We start from the raw sequence: 21,079 nt of genomic DNA on the forward strand, positions 1-21,079 counted from the left end.
CCTTCTTCCAAACCAGCGTGTGCTGTGTGGCACTGAGGGACTGTAGCCTTCCATGCATTTAGGATCTGGTTGGGGAAATGTCTTCCGCCCACCGATGGGGAAACGGCTTCTGCACTGGTCATTTCTGCCTTGGCAGTCACCTATTTATGATAAATGCTAATATTTCTGGGCCTAATGGAACCCCTGCCAGTATAACTCAAGAGCTGCATAAGCTGATCCTTTCCAGTCTCCTAGTCATTGGTGAAGGAGGATTAGGCACAGGAAGGGTACCAGGTGTTGAGACAAGATGAACTGTTAACCAGGTGATATTTTGCACTAGTATTTATTACTTTGGGGGTTCACTAGACTGCTTGCTGACACTGGCAGACTGTATTTGGGGGCCATTTGGATCACTTAGTCCCAGGCCAGCGAAGAGCTCGGGCGGGGGATCTGCACTCAGATCCGCTGGCACAGAGAATGTTGGCTGCAGCACAAAGCTGTAAGAAGCACGTCAGGGAAGGGATGCACAGGATGTTCCTGGTGCGAGGAAGGGAGGAGACCAGCTCCACTGGGACACAGCATATGCTGGCGGCATTCCAGCCTCCTCCTCTCCCGCTCGAAAGCGCTTCAGCTTGGTCATAGCTGATTTGCAGAGCAGGCGACGTAAGGAGGCAGAAAGCATCCCCTCATGCTGCTCATCCTGCATCAGATACCCATAAAGCTCCAGTTTTGGAGGCTTACTGGCATTCCCATTGGATTGTGCCCTTTAGGGCTCAGGACAGACTTCAGAAAAGTGCTTGGAGGCTGGAGCCGGTACTCTGACCATGAAGGCTGCCATGGGCTCCTCCACCCAGCTGAGGCTGTAAGATGCAAGACCATCTCCTGAGCCAGGAGGCGAGGGCAAGGCTGTAAGATGCAAGACCATGGCTGCCCCCCCCCCCCCGTGCTGCCTCAGTCCCCCTCCTTGCAGGCTATCTAGATACACAGAGGGGGTCCCAGCCTCCTTGCTCCTTCTGCCCTCCATTGGATGCCAGTAGACCTCCCTGTTGGGAGGGTTACTGGGCAGCCAAGATGGACTTTTAAAATTTTAGGCCAAATCCCTTAAATGTCCATTCCAACCAACTACATTCACTACCAAGTCCGGGTTTGGGGTGCTGCGTTCCTCTGACCAAGTTCTTCCTATTGTATGTCGATCCTTTATCTGGGTTTGTGCCCATCTTCTGTGAAGACCTTCGGGCAGCCTGGCATAGCAGAGCCCTCTGCTGCCTCTTCTGGATCTTTACCAACCACTAAAGGCTGTTCCACAGAGAAAGGACAGCTGCTCTCTTTCTCCCCGACTTCCTCTTAGTTCTTCTGTAATACCACCTGCCAACCTCTCTGCAGGCTCCCTCAGGTGGAACTCCTCTCAACTGGCTAACCTCCTGTGTCCTTTGCCACCTGCTCTTTCCCCCTTAGCTAGAGCCCTCAGCCAGTCAGGAGGTACAGGATCCCTGGATCCTGGTCCCAGCTAGCAATATCCCGATGGATTCTCTCCTTCTTCTTCAGGATGCCATTCAGCAACTATCAGGGCGGCCCTTGAGCATAACAAACCAAAACCTCAGGCCCACTCAGGGAAAAATTAACTTTTCACATCCTCTAGGGCCACACAGAGGATGCACCCCAAAACCACAGTGGTTAGATACTGCTCCTTCTTCATCAAGCAGCTTCCCATCTCCCTCCCTTTCCCTCATCTCCACATTTCGTGATCCTCCACGCGCCTAGTCCTGAGGATGCTGCCTGCTTTCCCCAGGGCATCCTTTCAGGTCTGGCTGGTCCTGGGTGCAACCTTTCCAACCTGGCGCTCCTCCGGAAGTTTTGCACTACAACTCCCAGCTTTTTAGACCAAGCTAGCAGGGGCTAGTAGGAACTGAAGTCGTAAACATCCTGGTCGGGGGGCGCGGAAGCAGCAGCAAGTTGCTGGAAAGCTGAGCTCTGGATAACGCTGACCTTGGGTAAGCCCCCTGGGACTGACTTCGAAGTAAACAGGCAGGAGGCGCTTTCCAAGACGCTGGCCTGCAACCCCATCCTCCCCAGCCAGCACGGCCAAAGGCAGTCCGACGCCTCTGGAGGGCCCCAGGGTGGCGATCGGCGATGCCCCCCCCCCCCGCCGCCGCCGCCGCCGCCGCCGCCGCACAGCATCCTCTGCCGCCGCCCCGCCCCGGACGGGCTGCCTTCCTCCGCAGCTTCCCCTTTAAGTGCCGCCCGCAGCAGCCAAAGCAAACTTCGCCGCCGCCCGCCCCGCCCCTTCGCCGCCCGCCCCGCCCCGCCCCGCCCGGCCGCCTGCGCGAATCGCCGCCTCTGCCCCGCCGCGGCGCTGGATCTGGACTCGCTGCGGGCGCCGCTCGCTCGGCCGCTCTGCCCACCTGCGCGGCGCCCCTCCCGAGCCCCTCCGCCCCGCGCGCATCGCTCCTCCCCGCCCACCCCTTTGATCTTTTTTGGGGGCTGGCCCGGCTCTTCATCTTTCCGCTTGGCCAGTTTCCCCGCCTTTGCTTCCTGCGTCCTCCTGGACCGAACTTCTCCATTCCCCACTCTCTCGCCAGGTAACCCCTGCGTTTCCCCCGCCCGGCACACAAACTTTTGATCCAGCGGCGCCCCCCGGGCCCCCGCCCCCCATCCCGTTGGGCTTCCCCTCCGCACTCCTCCGCCGAGCGTCCCCGGCCAGCAGCTCCCCCGCTCCCCGCTCCCAAAAACAAACTCGGAGAGCCGCGCTTTTCCCCGTGACTGGTCCATCGCGCACTCCAGAGGGCTCGATGAAGCCCGGTGGCGGGGTCGAGGCAGCGGATGGCGAAGGGACGGAGGGGGAGCGCGAGCCCCTGAACCCCGACTCCTCGGAGACCCTGGGCGTCTCGGCCACCTACCGGGAGTTCGTCCGGCGAAGTTACCTGGAGCTGATGAGCGCCAACCAGCACTCCCTGCATGCCCTCAACTGGCGGCGACTGTATCTCAGCCGGGCCAAACTCAAAGCTTCCAGCCGGACCTCAGCCCTGCTTTCCGGGTTTGCCATGGTAAGTGCGGACAGAGGACATCCCGTCCCCGCCTGCATCCCAGAATCGGATCAACACCCACCACGCCGACCCGGGGTTTGTGCTCCCTTCCGGGATTCCCTGCTGCCCTTCTCCCCAAAGGAGGCCCTCTGGAGGCTGAGCCTCTCAATTCTTCGTGCTCTGGAGGTACCCCTTGCTCACCCTCCCAGCGAGCACGGATGCAAACCCCTCGCGCATGTTCGCTTTCTCAGCTCTGCTTGCTTGTGGTGCATTGCAAAGGACCCCGGCAGCTTCCCTGCCAAGGAGAGCCTAGAAATGCCACTGTTCTAACCAGTGCTCCTTGCTGCCCTGTGCCAGATAACGCCAGCATGCAAACGGCTGCTGCTTACTATCTCTCTTCCCATCCACAGATTTCTGAAGGGCTGATTCACTTACGGGGCCCCTCCCCCCACCAGAGGACCGGATATAGCCCAGGAATTCTGACCCAAATCTACTTTCTTGAGACTTTGTCCAAGAAACTGTGCATGGGGATCTCCTGGGTCTGCTCCCAGTTTTTGACAGATGCTCTTTTTGTCTTTCTTTCCAAAATATGTGCAAAGCTTGAGACTTTTTCAGCTTAGTGACCCCCTTTCTGTGGCTATCTTTTTAATCAGAGCAGGAATGTAAGAACTGAGTCTGATGCTTATGGAGATTTGATGTAACTAAAGTAGCCCCCAGCTTGGAAAAAATGCCCCCCCCCCCGGTGTCTAACAAATCAGCAAACATCCCAAGTAGCCTTTTGGCAGCTTAAAGTGAAACAGTTTTATTGTGGCGCAAGATTTTATGGACTAGACTAGAGCATTCAATGCTGTAGTTCACTTTCCCCAAGCTTGTCTTTTCCAGATGTGTTGAACTATAATTCCTAGAATCCCCAGCAAACACAGCCAATGGAGTACTAGGCTGGGGAAGTTTGCTCTGGTTTCTGATGAGCTTATAAAGATACCACGTACCTTAGTAAAGATATCAGAAGAAAGGGTTTGTTTTCCACGAACTCTCTATAAACTTGTGCTCCAGTTCCTCTTACCGTGAGAGTCACTTCGTTTGTCAGCTTTGCAACCACTTTGCACAGACAACTCAATTCCAGAATGCTGACACTTTGCCTAAACCTTAAAAAACAGAGAACTACTTTGAGCATGCAATCAGTAACATCTCCATTCAAGAAACTAGCGTGGCAGGATGCCCTCTGCTGTGGATTATTTAGGGCTGCCACCTTTGAACCTGAGAGAGCATGGCATGAACGTCCATTTCATTAGTTTAATTACATTTTAACTTGCACTTATCCTGTGCTTTGTAGAAGGAGCTCAGGATGGTACGCATCGTTTTCCCCCAAGCTTGTAGGTTCTCCCAGGTTCATGAGACTGGTTGTACGTTAGGCTGGGAATAAATGAGTGACCCAGGATCACCCAGAGAGTAGCATGGCTAAGTGCAAGCTTGAACCTGGGTCTGTCTTGTTCCTTGTTCTTAGGAATAAAGACAGAATTGGGCAACTGCTTGAGCCTCATAGTCATTACTTATCCCTTCCTTATTATTTTTAAGCAGTTAAGAATTGGCTGCATATTATCTGACATAGCATTTGAGAGTAGATATGACCAAGAATAAAACATCCCCTATCATCATCATTATGAGCATATTTTATCCATTTATTTCTAGCATATTTGCTGTTGGGTTTTGTGTTTTCATACTATCCCTCCCTCACACCAATTTATATGTTTTTGAAACTGAGAATAGGATTGATCTGGTTTTGGACCCACCCAGAATATATGTCTGTAATAAATGTGTTACTAATTTTGGACAGGGGAAAAAAATGAAACCTACAAATGGGTAAAAACAACCTAGGAACTGCTTGCCTTCTCCTAAATAGGCTGTTGACATGCTTTCGTCAGCTTCGACTGGTAAAACAGATAGAAGAGGAAGAAGCTGGAAGTGTGGTCAGGAGGAAGGCAGGAGGGAATATTAAAAGAAAACTATCCAGATGTGGAAATATGTAGAATTTTAGGAAGTCTAAAACATGAAGCCCAATCTTCTTCAGACTTCCCAGTTCTTCCTTGTCTTCTAACATGACTCTAGGCCTGCCATTTGGAGCTCTGCGTCAAAATGTAGAAATTTGGGCTGTGGTTTGTCACACACAGAGACACACACACTCTCTCTCTCTCTTTCTGGTGACCTACAATTCTTTCTTACTTCTGCTTTTCTTTTTCTTTTTTTAACACCAAAACTGCTGAATGAAGCTCTCAAGGGCAGATGCTAGAAAAACATAGAAGTGAACAGAAAAAACCAAGAAGGTGTTAGAAAAACAGAAAAGTGAACTGAGAGGTAGTCAGAATTTTTTGTGCTCTGTGTTTTTTGTTTCTGTTTCCATAATGCTTTAAAAACAATTCCTATGCAACCTAAGTTTTGGAAATATGCTTCTTTTAGAAATAGAATTGTACTCTGCATATACTCAGAAGCAATATGTTTTCCATCTATTTCAAAAAAAACAGCTGAAGCTAATTCCTTTCACAAAGGACTGGAACTCTGCACATGTTCATGGACATGTTGCCTTTAGGTATTGGGAGCATTCATTCAGCCTGAGGAAGAATTCTGGGTCTTTTCAGCACATTTTTGCAATGCTGCATTCAAGCACCCATTCATGCCCAAACTTCCTAGAAAAATGTATGTTAAGTAGTTATAGGCTGCAGGGATATTTTTAAATTGTCCTTAACTGCTGTGTATAGAAGGACATCACTCATAATCATTCTTATTTTTATCATCTATGCAGCCTTAGAATCAAATGATCCTCGGGGCAGTTTCACATGGCTGCTGGTCAGGAATGCTGGGAAGTGTAGTCCAAAACATCTGGGTAGGTCACCAGATTGTGGAAGGCTGCAATAAACTGTAATAACACAAGTGCACACACAACACATGTGACGCTTTCATCCGTGGATGAGGCCAAAACAGTGGTACATTCTGAACTGCAGCTCCTCGTTACAATGGCCCCCCAAACCAGCTCTAGCTGTTTTCATCTCCGTGAGGCACCAGCCTTTAATAAACCTTAATTGCTGGTTCGAGACTAAGCCACATTGTAACAGGGGCAGCTCATAGCAATTTTTTAGTGTAGCTGTGAAAATCCCCCCCTCCCAAAAACTCCAGGCATGCACTACCGTGAAGATGGCAGTGGCAGACGGCACCCTCGGTGCTGCTCATCAAGAAGCCCTGGGGCATCCGGGCTGCACACCCTGCCACAGCTGCAGCCCGGGGCCAGGGGGTGCTTGCCTTCCGACCCCCAGTCTGAGGGCAGGTGGCAATGGGAGCCAAGTCTAATTTCTGGTGAGGGGCAGGGTGGGGAGCAGGCCAACAGAGCCCAGTATTCTTCCTGGTGGGAGTAGCAAAGCTCCTCCACCTTCACCAAGCCAAGATGCCCTTCCCCAGAGACAAAGGAGTCAATCTTCCATGTGTCCTTCCTCCCTGTGCCCTGAGGTTTCCGATTCATGTTTCTGTTTTGAAAACCATGCTAGTTCCACCCGTCCTCTTTGCATGAACCCGCCCAGGAGCTGCTTGCTTCTTGAAAACCCTTTTCCTCAGCTGGACTCCCGGGCTGCTGCAGCTGCATCCCAAGTCCCCAGATTTCTGAGCTTTGCCATCCTAGGTAAACTTTCTTTTAAAAGCACCACACCCTGTCCTGCAGGTTCAAACAGCATCAACCATTTTCTCCAGAAATGATGCTGATGTTTAAAACAACAACCAACCCTCAAGCAGAAATGCTTTTGTTGTATTTTTAACCTGTTCAGGAACTCAAGTGCTGTACAATACACTCAAGACAGAAAATGCCAACTTAAGAAAAACAGCCCAGACTAAAGTTAGAATCAGCTGCAAAGAATAAAACCACCTTAGTACATAAAGCCAGACTAAGATCAGCAGTAAAGGAGCACTGAAAGCAAATGCCTGAAAAAATACACAGGTCTTCTCCAGGGGCCTGAAAGACTATGGTGTAGGTGAGTCCCTCTGAAGAGAGTATGCCACAAGGTGCCACCACAGAAAAGACCCTTTCTTCCCTCATTTGGCAAGGGCGCCTGGGGGAAGACCTCCAGTAACGATGATAATGCATATACAGAATGCATACCCTGCATAGACATACTCTGAGGTATGTAAAGAACTTCATGCATGTTTTTGCAGTAGTCCTTCCACCAGCCCTTTGAAGTGGTGGATTTAGTGTTATGACCGCCGTATTTCAGGTGAATGAAGGGGCTGAAAGAAAGACTGCAGACAGGCCAAGGCTACCAGAGAGTTCACACTGAACGTGGGATTTGTGCTGTGGGCTTGTGCAGCTTGAGCCTAGGCATGTCTGCTCAGAAATCAGCCTGGTTAATGGTCGTGCCCTCGCGGAAAGTGCGTGGGCTGGCAGTCTTAGCCGTAAAAGCACATCACAGGCCTGGATCTGCCCTCCCAACCTGATCACACCGGTTGATGGTCCTCAACTCTCCTGCTAGCTTGGCTTGCTTGCTTTTTAAGCCGTGTTTATGCCTGCCTGCAGTTTTCCTCAGAGACAGTGTGGTGTAGTAGTTACAGCAGACGGCCCTTAGGTAGTGGGGGCAACTGGATTCTCATCTCTGTTCAACCACAAAGCTCACTGGGCAACTTGGGCCAGCTTAAGCTGCCCTGCAGGGCTCTTGGGAAGATAAAATGGGAGTTGGACCACCAGGAAGGGCGGGATAACAAATGTCAGGCATTGTCTGTTATTTTCTCTCCTTGCCCAGCCAGGTCCCAAGGCAAAACCGCATTCCTTGCAATGTGATCTCATTTGCTGGTAACCAAAGCAACAGGGGAGCTTAGGCAGGGAGGGAGGATCTGAGGAAGCAGACGGCTGCGGCGGCCCTGTTGCGGAGTTTGGGGAGGGGGAGTTAATGGAACAAAATGTTACAGCTCTTCTCTCTCAAGAGCACCATTTGGTTTGGGGGAGGTGGCCTGGGGGGTGTGGAAACGGGGGGGGGCAGCCGGGAGTAGGAGCTTTTGAGGCAGGAGGCTTCTGGTTCAAATCTTGCTTCGTTTTAGGCAAGCTGCTGCAGTCTCTCAGCCCTTGCTGCTTTCCCCACACCCACCCGGGATATGGACAGAGCTGGGGGGGGGGGGATAACACCACCCTACCTGTAAGGGTGGTTGTAAGGATCTCACTTGCAACTTGAGAGGCATTTTGCACTGGCAGTTGTAATTCAAGTTTATGATTGTGATGTAGCCCTTCTTCCTGGGACAAAAACAGCTGGAGGTCGTCAGGACACCAGCATCAAACCAGAGCTTTGCTGGAGCCCTGGAGCCTACTTCCAAGGCCAGGCCCAAGTCCCAGAATAAATGAAATGCTGAGGAAGCAGAGTCCCTCTGGGCATCTGTAGAGGCTTTTCTCTCAAAGGATTAGGCCCAGTGATGCCCACACGCTTCCGGGTGGATCTGAGCCCTGCAACGCTTCCCTTGAGGAACCAGTTAGTGGCTCTCAGTCTCATCTTGTTTAGAGCTGGATGGCGTGTATCTCCTCATGTGTCTCCTTGTGCATCACCTGATATTTTGCCTTGGGGGTCTGTGGGCTGGGAAGCGGCTGGGCTGGGTACCTGTGAGGAAGCAGGTACCCAGTGAGCTTGCCTGCCCCAGGCAGGAGGGATGCCGGTGGGGGTGGGATCGGTCCACGGCCCCCTCCATTCGTGCCCTGGCATCTCCAGGGCGCGCTCCCTCATGGGTCCCGTGCCAACCAGCTGTCGCCGCCCGGTTGAATGTGGGCCACTTCTGAAAATACGCCTTGCCCGCCTCTTGCCTGCCTGCGGTCTCGTCGCCTCAAGGGCGAGGGGATTTGTTTCACTGAGGCACGACCAGCAGCGGCATCGAGGCGTCTGGCCAAGCCGGGCCGACTGTGTGCGGTGGGGCGGGGGCCACGCAGGCTCCTTCCACTCCTCCTCTGCTTCCAGAAAGGTCTGCTGTCCGGTCAGGCCGCGGGAATGCTCTTGGTGTGGGTTAAGCCCTTCCCCTTGCTCCCTCCCTCCCGCCCGCCTGCCCCAGTTCTCTGGGGACACTGCCAATGAACTGGGATTCAGGCCAGGGCTGGAGCAGCGTCTGATCAAACCAGAATAGGGGGCAGCTCCCCCAGGCCTGAAGAGGGCCCTAGTGCCAAGCGGGGGGTTTAACAGGAGTGCCATGGTAAGGTCAGCTCGGATGGCTGTCAGCCTTAAGCATGAGGTGGGGACAACAGGACAAGTTGTGCTTAGCCCTCAGTTCTGATCTTCCTTGGAAACAAGCATGTGGGAGGCAGGACGGCAGTCCAAAAAGGGGGGAACTCTGCTTTCTGCTCCCCAAATTCCTCTGGTTTGACATGGATCACCACCCAAAGTGCTGCATTCAGCAGAAACCTGAAGCCACTGATTAAAACTGCACCATGGCTGAGACTTCTGGGCCTCAATCATCCCCATCTGCAAAATGGGGATAAAACTACCGACCTAACATAAGGAGCTGTTCCTGAGGACAGCTGAGAAATCTCACGACACTAACTTCCTATATGATGGGAACTGGAGTCCAAAAGCTGGATACCTCACTCCTGGAACAGACAGAAGTGACTGCCAGACTGAGCGTTTCTCTCAGGAGTTGGCTTGAAATGAGGGCAGGGTGTTGCAGCTGTGCGAATTGCTGAGTAACAGATGCCGCGGCGTCTAGATAGGGTGCAGGAGTGCCTGTTTGCCTCCATGCATGTTCTATTCTTATTTATAAAATAAACATTTAAAGTTCAAAATCCACAGTTGAGCAATATTAGAACCAACCCAAATTCCATAGCAAAGAGCGCTCTTTCCAGTTCTTCAGAATTCTAAGGATTGCAGATTCGTGCAGAATTGGGTTGGTTCTAACAAAGGTTTTGCCCAGTTATGGATCTGGGATTTTGAAAATGTGCTGAAAATAGCACTGCTCTGGAATTTGTCACCTGGAAAAGGAAAATATCTGCAACACTATATACACTGATGTGGGACTTTGGACACTGGATTGAACCAGGAGGGCCCTGCGGGTGAGCTTGGGCCGTTTCGGGATTCTCTCACTCAGGGCCAGCTTAACCCACTCCACAGGGCAGTTGAGAAGATAAAATGGAGGGTGCACCGTGCATGCTCCTTTGAAAGCCAGGCTATAAATGTCATGTGACGTTTAACGGTCAGTCTTCATGGAAGTCAGAGATGATGGTTCTCTTCTCCGTCCCCCCAGGTGGCCATGGTGGAGGTGCAGCTTGAAGATTATGACTACCCCCAGGAGCTCCTCGTGGCCTTCAGCGCCTGCACCACAGTGCTGGTGGCCGTCCACCTCTTTGCCCTCATGGTGAGCACGTGCATCCTGCCCCACATCGAGGCCGTCAGCAACATCCACAATCTCAACTCGGTCAACGAGTCTCCTCATGAGCGCATGCACCACTACATTGAGCTGGCCTGGGGGTTCTCCACGGCCCTGGGCATCTTCCTCTTCCTGACCGAGGTGGTGCTGATCTGCTGGGTCAAATTTATGCCCATCAGGGGCACCTCCCCGGCCCAGAGGTGCTGTGCCCCTGTGCCGGTCCCCTCCGGTAACGACACCACCGCGGCCCCTCCGGAGGGCGCTGGCTGGAACGCGGCCATGGCGTCCACGGCCATCATGGTCCCGGTTGGCGTGGTCTTTGTGATCTTCGCCTTGCACTTCTACCGGTCCCTGGTAGGACACAAAACAGACCGGCACCAGCAAGAGCTGGAGGAGCTCCACCAGATCAAGTACCAGCTGGATGGAGAAGCTACAGCGCTGCAGGTGGTGTGAGGTTTGGGGGTCGTGCAGGGACAGGCTCAAGTCGCTGGAAGCTGCTGTTTCTCGCGGGAAAGACGGCCGGCCATCTTGCTTGTATCCTGGCGGTGAGGGAACCAGCTCAGTTGGAATGTAACCAAAAAGCCACTGGGACCTTTTTGAAGGTCCCCCGCTTCCCCACTCAGCATCTTAACAAATTCACTTGTGCGTCCCTGAAAATGAATGGAAGGAAGGGTTGTTAAACACAGAAGCTTTTGCTGATCTGGAACTGTTCCTGGAAGTGAGCAGCCCAAGCCCACACTTGATCCGCCCTGTCAGCTGATAGATGCAAGGAACTTTGGCTTGGAGCTGCTTCTAAGAAGAGGGATGGCATTTGTCCCCCAAGAGGAGGGACAGTGGCTTTGCTTTAATTGGGTGCAATTTGTTTCCTGTTTGCCTCTTCATGAAAAACAGGAGCAGGGAGTCCTCAGGTATTTTAGTCACAGGAGCTAAAGGTGGAGGTGGAAGGTGAGTGGCTTCGGAAAAGCATAACCAGCCACTTAATCCTGCCTTTTTGCTGCCCCAAACCCCCAAATATCATAAAATGGGACAAGGCTATGCCAACCATCATCTGTGGAGCTCCCTGCCCTCTCCTTAATGGGCTGTTGAGGAAGCTGGGATGCAAACCAGCACTGGCCTGAGTCTGGGGGTAGTCCAGCGAGCTGTGGGGCCGAGGCCCAGGCCACAGTGAGGGCTCTGCCAAGTCAGTCACTGGGACGCCAGGCAGAATGAAGCTTCCAGGTGGGCTGGGCCTGATGGAAATGCCAGTCCTGCCTTGGCACGGCCAACAGAGCAACACCTTCTGCCTGCTGCACTCGGAGCTCCGGTTCTGGGTCGGCCAGTTCTGGCCTGCGGGGACCTGAGTTACGGCCCAGGTGGATGGCATGGGACCAGCATTCATAGGATTGCCCCATTCAGGGGAAGACGTGCAGGGGTCCTGCACTAACATGAAGAAAGCGCACATGGGGAAGGAATGCCAGACTTTTCTCAGGGCTGGCTTTCCTGCAGCCAGTTGTCCCAGTTATCAGAAAATAAGCTAGGAATGGATAACAGGGAGGGGTGGAGTCAATGTCTTGTCCCTGTGAAGATCCCCTCCACTCCACTCCAGGAGTGGAGCCTGGAGAGAGTTGTCTGTCTTCCAAGAACCACACACTTGGGCTGCAGTGGGCCCAGCTGCTTCTTCTCAATGGCCCTCCGCAACAGGTCCCTTGCAGCCCCCACAGAAGCTCTCTGCAGCGGTGCCCATAGGAACCCCAGATTTTTTTTTTCATTTTTCCCAGCTTGTTTTAATATCCATACATGCATTTAACAATAATTTTCTAGCAACTGTGCACAGGCTTGTACAAAAGTAGACCAAATACTCAAATAAGTATCCACTTGAAGGTGGCATCTTCCTGTTAGGTCCTTGACACATTGCATAGAAGGTGGTGAATATATTCTTCCAATTTCATAATATCAATCTTTTAGCTCTTGAGAGATTGCAAAGATCCAATTCCTCCTCCCACTTGTTAATTCCATGAGGCAGGTAAATAATTTGGAAGAGGATATATTCCAGTGGATGTTAAAGATTGTTTTGGTACAAAATTGACTTGTAATAACCACCTCCCAAAAAGAAGCAACAACTGAACAATGCCAATTCCTGTGTTATGAAAGAGCAATAGTTGAATCACACTGCCTGCAATTAGCTAAATTAGTCGATCCCTTCTTAAAGAAACATTGCAACATCCAGTAGACATGAAAGGTTTTGCTGCAGCCCACGATCAAGAGCTGACCGACACGGAAGCAGTGAACCACAGACTGGGCATGCTATGGTGGTGTGCACAGGAGTTTCTGAAGTTCCCACATGGGTCCAAAAAGGCTGGGGACCCTGACAGCTCTGCAGCATCTGATTGCCGAGTTTCAGAGTCTTTGATGCTTCTGAACTGGCTGGCCTCTTGTGCAAGATGAGGAAGGAAACGGAGCACTTCACGTTTCCTGGCAACGGCAGAGCATTGGTACAAAAGCCTGCACAGCGGTTGCTAGGTGATAGCAATGTCTTCTCTTCCTCCTCTGACCAACCCCTCCACTGGGGGCCATGGCAGCAATGGGGCAGCCTGGCTTACGGCCACAGAAAAGGGGAATGTGTCCTTTTGGTGCAGTAGGGACAGGCGCGCGCACACCCTGTTGCTGGTCAGGGCAGCGGATGGATTCCTAGAGGCAGTCTTGGTTTTCTTAGATCAAGCAAAGGGATGCTTGAAGGATGACTCATGGTCTCAGCCTTGTCAAAGACCGATGCCTTTTCTCTATAGAAGGACAGTTCATTCTTAGCTGTCAAGCTTGACGGGAAATGGTATATTTTTGTTGGATCGGGAGAAGGCAGAGTGGGTAAATATCAGCATCCGAGCCGTGTGCAGCTGTGGGTGCTCTTTTCTGCTGCTGCTGCTGCGATTACTTTTAATCTCTGGCATTGATCTGAGACGCCCCTTGCACAAAAGCATCCAGATGGGGTGGGGGGATACCCAACATCCTGAGATCTGCCTTGTTTATGGGGCCAGGGAGCACAATGGTGCATGAGCCTAGGACGTGAGCTTCTGGCCAAGGTGCCTCCACGCCCTTGCACTGCCTTCCCCAGCCCTGCACCCAACCGGGCATGCAGGCATGAGGGGCCTGTTACTCTGACTTGGGATACTGAACGCGCTCTGTGGTCTCATTGAGAGTGACAGGCAAGGGGTTAGAGGGAGACTGTATGAAGCCAGATAATCTGGGGCGTGTGGTCTGTGCTTATGACACTTGCTGTCCTCCACCTCCCCATGGAGCCCCTGTTCACAGAGACCAACAGGAAGGCCAGACCGCAGCAGGGACAGTCAACAAGTTTGGCCTCCCCTGCAAAGTTGTCTCCAAGCTGATGTCTTGGCTGTTATCTGTAGCAGCAAACGAGTAACGGAGACACCTTTGTGGTGGAAGTTAACCTTGCCCTTTGTGATCCTGAAAGCTGGAGCAGGGGCGCAGCCACCGCCCACCCCCATGACTGAGAGTCACTGACGACGGAAGCAGGGCCCCCTCTGTGTTGCCACCCCTGGGTCAATGCTTTCCACATCCGGGTGTCCCTCTGCTGCAGCTCTCAGCATTGCTGACCGTGGGTTAAGCTCGCTGGAGCTGATGGGCAAGGAAGTCTGGAAGGCTCCCACTTGAGCAAGGGCTGGTTCTGCTGCTTTGGGGTCAAGCTCAAGCATGACAAAGATAGCACGTTAGAGAGAGATACCATATGGGATGTTGGCTATCTGGTAAAACAGCTGTAAGCTGTTTCCGGAACAGTTTAGGGGGGGTGCAGCAAGGGGAGGAAGAAGGGGAGCTGTCCTGTGCTTTCTTCCCCAGCTATTCGTGTGTAAAATTGTACTTCCTCTCAGCTGCTTTTCTCCCCTAAGAATGACAAGAGACGCAGGAACCTGCATCTTCTCTCTCTGGGAGGAAAGTAGTTTGGGACCATGGCGTAGGGGCAGCACTAAAAAGAGATTCTGAATTACAAATGAGGAGGAAAAAAGTTACAAACCGCCCCCCAGTGTGTTCTCTGCTCACTTGCAGATGTTTGTGTGATGAAGGAACATCTTAGGGATCCAGCGGGGGTAGGGGAAAGAAACACGGAATTCCACGTATGATAAAGTTGGTTCGTGTCCCACGAGACCTGCTAATGTCATTTCATGCTGTGCTGATGTACAGCCGCTCAGCAGAGGAGAAAAAGATGCATAAAATCAATGCTGATCGGGGATGTTGCTGACTCTTTCTTGAAGTGCAGCAGCTGCTGAAAATTCAATACAGTCTGCTATCAAGCAGCGCTGACATTTCTCTCTTAAACAAAAAATAGATCGTATCAACTCACTGTTAGCCACACCAGCTCAATAGCTTGTATGCCTCAGGACAGACATTGTCTTGGCTTTTAAAAATGTTTTCATTCTCACGGGAGCTGTTTTAGTTTACAAGTTAACCAGCATGGGGCTTGGACTTTCACACAAGACACCGATGGTACGCACTTGACCATGTATTTCTGGGCATGCTCTCTGCTGCTCAAGTAGGAGAGCTCAGGTTCTGGCACTTTTTATTCTGTATATTTTTAAAATAAAATGTGTTTTTTAAAGAAACTAAAAGCTGTCCAAATGAAATTGCTGAAAAGCACAGAGGGCTTTCCAGACTTGTGTTTGGTCTTCATGTTCATCCCCAGGTTATTGCAGGGTTCTTCATGAGTCTATATCACTACCAATGTATATTGAAATGCATCCTTGCCTGTGAAAAGCTAGCATGTAGAAGGGTTCTCTAGCCTAGCCTTTGCCCCAGCATGCCTGCTTCTATATGCAAGGACAGTATTATACCTGGGATGCATTCACCCTGTGGTACAGTCCAAACAGGACATCAGCCAGACATAGGCCACGTTTCTGCTTCTGTTCTCAAGCTTTCATAGTTTTAGGACACCGCTAATTGTAGTAAAATATTTGGTTCTTTACTACATGCGCTGCACAGGATGGAGTATTTCAGTGTTGAATTTATTGCTACAGTAAGCTGCTGCTGCTGTTTTTAAGATGGTTGGACAATTGATATAGTTTCTGAGACACCTGTGGTGTTTCATTTAGGCAAGGTCTGGAATCTGGTGTTTAAAACTAGGTTCCTTGCTTATTCCATCATATATGGATTGATTTTAGACTGATTTGGTGTAGTACAGGTTTCAGGAATGTGTGGTCTTTCATGGACTGCAACTCCCACCATGCCTTGCCTTTGACTTGCTGAGTAGGGCTAATGGGAGTTGTCAATCAAGATGTGGAGGGTCGCATGTTGTCCGTCCCTGGTGCGAGCGATTCAAGCTCTGTGCTTGATGAATGTGACTGTACTTGATCAAGTGTTATGTGACTCCAAAGCCTGCATGTCTTAATATTTACCTATTATATGTGTGTTAGAGAAGGGGGTGTTTTGTCCTTTTAAAGAAGTCAAAGAAATAATGGGAGACTGTTACATGGTTTGCTTCATCTCCGCACCTTTCTTAGACATTTATATTTAGAGATGTGCTAATAATCTAACCAGTTCTTACTGGCTATCTATTTTTAATAGCCCCATAGTTTTATGTAGTGCTGTATGGTTTTTAAACATCACCTTCCCCTGCCCCACTGCAGCTGTTGCAGCTCTGTTTTTTCCTGTGAGCCCCATTTTGGCCAACTTCTCCTTTCTAGGGAAATCCAGTCTGTTTCTACGCTTGCCATAGAAGGAAGGGGTTGAAGATGTAGAACGGTGTGCACTACTTCAAACTGCTGGCGGGAGGGAGGGAGGTGGCTTCTTATCTTTTTAATGCACCTCCTCCATGTAAAAATTACCTGCAAACAGAAGCTTTCCACTTGGGGGTGGAAGGCTGCACCTTCACTCATTTACCAGCCTTGGTGATTTTCTAATTCCAAGGGCATTCAACATAGTGGAGCATTAAAAAAAACCGATCCTCCCATTCCCTACAGTCTGAAATGGTACCCATCCATTCTGCTTCCAAAGTTATTTACTACCGAACACCCGCCCCTGCTTAAATCCAATGGGCTACAATTCACATCATCCCCATCCCCTCGGTTGATGGAGGTTGTAGTCCAACACATCTGGAAGGCAGCAGAATTGGAAAGGCTCTGTCACCGATATCCTGCTGCAGGTTTAGGAGACAGACACTATGCGATCCTCTGTATGTATATTCAGAAATATGGACTGCCGCAGTCAATGGGACAAGTGCACACAGAACTCCTAAGCAAGTACACACAGAATTAATCCCACGGAGATGGAGAGAACATGGCAGTCGCCATCCAGTTCAGCTCACTAATGTGATGGGCCCTGAGCATAAATCATCTCTCTGGATGGAGGCCTTAAGAAAAAATAATGGGAAATTTGTTGCGAGTCATCCTATGAAGGTAACTTGAATGCGGGGCTGCGTATCGCACACACAGACATGTGTCACTTCACTGCCTGCTTGCGTGGTCTCCTGACGACTCCTGCCAAATGCATTACACTGAAAAATGGAGTTTCCTCAGAGAGACAACATGAGGGGGCTGGGCCAGGGGAGGCAAATCGGACTGCAGGAGGACAGTCTGCCAGCGAGGAGGCACTCCTGCACGGATGCCGTGGAAAGGCAGGGGCGCCACGGGAATGTACTACACTTCCATCTGCCTGTCCTCCAAGGAGCTCAGATGAGACAAGGCTCTTTTCTCCAGTCCTCATTTAACCATCACAGCAACCCCGTGAGAGCTTAAACTGAGCACGAGCAACAGTTCCTGGGGCAGGGAGAGCCTCTCGCCCGGGAAGGGATTTGAACATGGCTCTCCTCAGCTCTAGCCTGACACTCCAGAGCAAAGGTGGGGAGTGCATGGTTTGCCAGACATTGGACCAGCATGCCCATCATCCATGACCACTGGCCTTCCTGGCTAAGGCTGATGGAGGCTGCAGCCGAGCAGTGTCTGGTGGGCCACGTGTTCTCCTCCTCCTGCCAGTTCCTCTGGGGTGCTGCTTGGATCTCCCAAGTCCCCGGATGCCTTTTGTCAGTTGGCCCTGGCTCATCTTGACCCATTCTGGGCCTTGTTTGGGAACAGTGGTGTTTCTCTCCCCCGCGCGGCCTTGGAAACTCATCCCGCAGTGCGCTCACGTTCTCCCCCCCCCCCCATCTCCTCACCTCCCCTTCTGGACACAGCTCAGCTACATATAATCCCTTTCTGGCTTTGGCCACCCTCCAAGGCTGGTGAAATGTTTACGCTGTCTGAGAATACTCATGGTCCCAGCTGGGGAGAAGCCAAGGAGGCCTGGGAAACGGGGAGAGAAAAGGTCAAGGGCAGCTCTGGCCGAGGCGGGCGGCTCAGGAGCACTCCAGGCTGGATGGCTGCGAGAATATGGACGGAAAGGAGCTCATGCTCCTCACTACACTCCCAGTTTCCACACCCTCTGGCTTTGAACATGGAAACTTGGTGCACTTGTCTTAGCCCTCACAGGTTGGAAGCACTGCCCTCTGTTCTGGTTCTGGAGCACATGAGAGATGCAGAACCACAGGTCTGTGGGCCAAATTCAGCTCAGCTGGTTTCCCAGATGGCCAGGCCCCTTCCCTTGCCCTAACCTCCCTTTTCTCCATCTGCAGGGTATGCCCATGATCTCCTGCCATCTTTTATGCAGGCCTTTCACATTTAAAGCTTCTTCTGAGGCTTACTTAATAGCAGTAAGAGCTTTATGCTAAAATATGCTGGGATATTTACAATTTTCATCTCGTATCCCTTTTGCCTCAAGCCCCAGCACGAATGTGAGCTCCAACTGCATCCTGAAAGGGAGTTCTCTGCCCCCACCCCAGACGTTTTGGGATTCTTTGGGGCTACTCAGGAGGGAGAGGACAAAAGTGCATTTTGCAATGTCTACAAGCACATACTTTGCTCTCAGTGAAGCCTGCAGGTGTAGCTAAATAGTCATTAAAGGTAAAGCATAGTAAGATGGATTGCCCTTGAATAACGAGGATCGAGAAATTCCTAGAGAGAGCCCTGCACATATCTATGTAGGCATGCAACCTGGTTGTTGGCAGACGATCTGTGCCAAAGCTCCCATAGTACCTTGGCCATGCTGGATGGGTCGTATGATCATGTAGCCTAATCAGGTCGGTCTACCCCACAGATTAAGACCATGGGGACCAGGGTTTCAGCCAAGAAGCTCCCACTGGATGACTTTGCGCCGCTTTCTCCCTCCCTCTGATGGGTGAAATGGATTGATGCGGTATGTGGGAGAGTACTGCATGCATTGCCCTCAGTGGAGGGCAGGGTAGAAATGTAGTTAAATACACGTTAGAGTAGGGTAGGCAATATGAGACCAGGTGAAATGCAGGCAATATGAGACCAGAGGAAAGCTGGCAACCTCTGGCAAAGGGACAGAAGCCAAAACAGTCTGCCAGAATCTCCCCTACCCTGCTTACATGTCAACTGTAAGGATAAAAAGCCAGCATTTAATTTTAGACCTCAGCATATGCTGCCATCTGGTGGAAAGCAAAATTAATACTCTCTTGCACATCCTTCCCTAGCTCAAAGCTGCTTAATAAAAAGAGAAGAAACCCTTGTGCTCAAAGAGGGGTGACTGTCTTAAGTTGTAAGTCCGTAAGCACACGTTTGAGTTATAGACAATTCTTTCTCCAGCTTGGATGTTTTGAGTTTGCATGGACAAATCCTTTTAAATAATGGTGAATTTTTAGCCAGCTATTGAGAACTATAAATACGCTGTATCAATTCTCAGTTCTTATTTTAGTCCAGTGCTTACCCTCCCTGTTCTTAAGGGACCAGGATAGAAGGAATCCTACAAAAACAGAACACTCAGCCTACAAATTAACACAATTATGCCCCACCTCCTTATGCTTGACTGTGGCATGCAGGTCCAAACAGGAAGTATCACAACATTTCCTAAAGATACTTAAGATTTCTGATATACCAAAAGTCTACCTGCAACAAGGTAGGAAGATGGAACTAAACATTCTAATTCACTGATAGAAAGCAATGAAAAATTTAAAACAGAAAGAAAAGAGGCATAGAAACATTCTAAAATTAACCGGTCTGAATCCCTTACGTTTGAAATTCTAAACCAATGTCAGAATTCAGAATACTATCCATTTTTTGGGACACTGGTGGATTTCAAATGGTCATTATCAGACTTCACATCAAAAGTGGTTCAGCTTTAGTGAATAATACACATTTCAAGAGATTTTTGGATTTTCAACTCCAAATTGTGAAATATTGCTGTGGTTTTTGAGAGATTTACAGCAGGACATTTTTCAAATATCACTGAATGTAAAACTGCATACCAAAGTTTGATTATCTGGGAGCATGTACTCCCACCTCTCCCCCACCCCAAAAACCCCTTCTGCACAAGAGATTGTTCTCCACAGCTGGAAAAATTACAAATACTAGACTGCTTCTCCCTCTTGCTGGGAGGCTTCAAATTTTCCAGCCCTTCCAGAGACAAACCAGCAAATGAAAAATATGTAGTGCACTTGCCCAGGTTTAAACTCCTTTGAAAGGCAGTCACTTGAGGTGTACTGGCACTCTCTAATACTTGGTTTATTTACAAATAATCTGGGTTGAACAAACGGATGGAGGAACCACACTGTCTAAACGCTCACCTTACAACGTGAATGAGCTGGCTGCAGACATGCAGAATCTATTTTGTTAGTTTTGATTAGAGGCTTACCAACCAGAACCAAATAATAGCAGCTATGGAAGTAGAATCAGACACAAAGGAGGTCACAGACTGGGATCACTTGCAGAGGAAACTCAAAATCTCCATAAAAGTTACAAGATAAAAGTTCCAACACAAAACTCTTAAGTCAGCTGCTCAAAGGCAAGTGATCAATACTCCAGTTAAGCCAGAAGTAAGCAATTAGCAACAGGTCAAACAGCCTAGAGATTTTTTAAATCATGCCTTTACTAGTGCTAAACTGCTGGGAGTTAGAAGCCCCAGTAGTTCTATTACAAGTCATGTTGAGATTAACCTCAGTAGATCCAAATCTAAGATGCCACTCAACCCTGGATTACCGAAACCCCAAATTACAGCTCTATTTTCATCTTCTACCTAACTTCAAACTGCAGTTTCTCCTTTACATAGACAGACTGATTACCTTATTCTTGGTTAAGGGAAAGGGGAGGGCTGCCTTCTTCTCTGATGGCCCTTCCTTTCCAGAACTTGCACCCAAATCTCTCTGTATCAAGGAGGCACTGGCTAGCCATTTAGTTCCCATGGCAACATGTTACTTATGACCTATCAACACTCTTCTCAACACTGGACAAATTCAGCCTGAGGCAATCACATCAAAAGCTCTACCTGCAGAAAATCTGATGAAAAATCTACAATGCTACCTATTATATTCGGGAACATCACGATCAACATGGAAGATCCATCTGTGTTACATGTGGGAAAATCTTTTTTTTGTTTGTGCACATGTATAGCCAATGCATCATATATTATTTCTGTTGTATGTAGGATGAGTTTGGTAGGGAGGGTGTACTGTGCCCATTTGATCCTCCATGTATCAGAGGTTTGTCTTTTGTCACTGTTTTAAAATCCTGGGATTTTTTGTTTGATTTATTACCAACACCAATACCCTGGTTATCCCTGTTACTATTATAGGGCATTTATATCCTTCCCTTTTTTAACTTCTTGTGAGGAACCCAATGTGGTTTCTATAACTCAGTTTTTATACTCACAAAACCCTGTGAAGTAGGTAAGGCTGAAAATTA

The 21,079-nt window shown here is 49.9% G+C and overlaps 1 protein-coding gene across 2 annotated transcripts; it reads left to right on the forward strand.

The window, feature by feature from the left end:
* The first annotated feature begins 2,454 nt into the window (after positions 1-2,454).
* On the forward strand, positions 2,455-14,962 carry ORAI3 (ORAI calcium release-activated calcium modulator 3). 2 transcript variants are annotated; one of them, XM_044422562.1, is made up of 2 exons: positions 2,455-3,023; positions 10,242-14,962. In XM_044422562.1, exons 1-2 carry the CDS (start codon positions 2,769-2,771, stop codon positions 10,815-10,817), a joined length of 831 nt encoding a protein of 276 aa, XP_044278497.1. In that variant the 5' UTR covers positions 2,455-2,768; the 3' UTR covers positions 10,818-14,962. The 2 variants fall into 2 exon arrangements, with proteins under 2 accessions (XP_044278497.1, XP_044278498.1); XM_044422563.1 differs by lacking the exon at positions 2,455-3,023 and adding an exon at positions 9,115-10,050.
* Positions 14,963-21,079: the final 6,117 nt, after the last annotated feature.

Source organism: Varanus komodoensis, unplaced genomic scaffold (assembly GCF_004798865.1).
Source record: "Varanus komodoensis strain SLA01 unplaced genomic scaffold, ASM479886v1 scaffold130, whole genome shotgun sequence".
Taxonomy (NCBI): domain Eukaryota; kingdom Metazoa; phylum Chordata; class Lepidosauria; order Squamata; family Varanidae; genus Varanus; species Varanus komodoensis.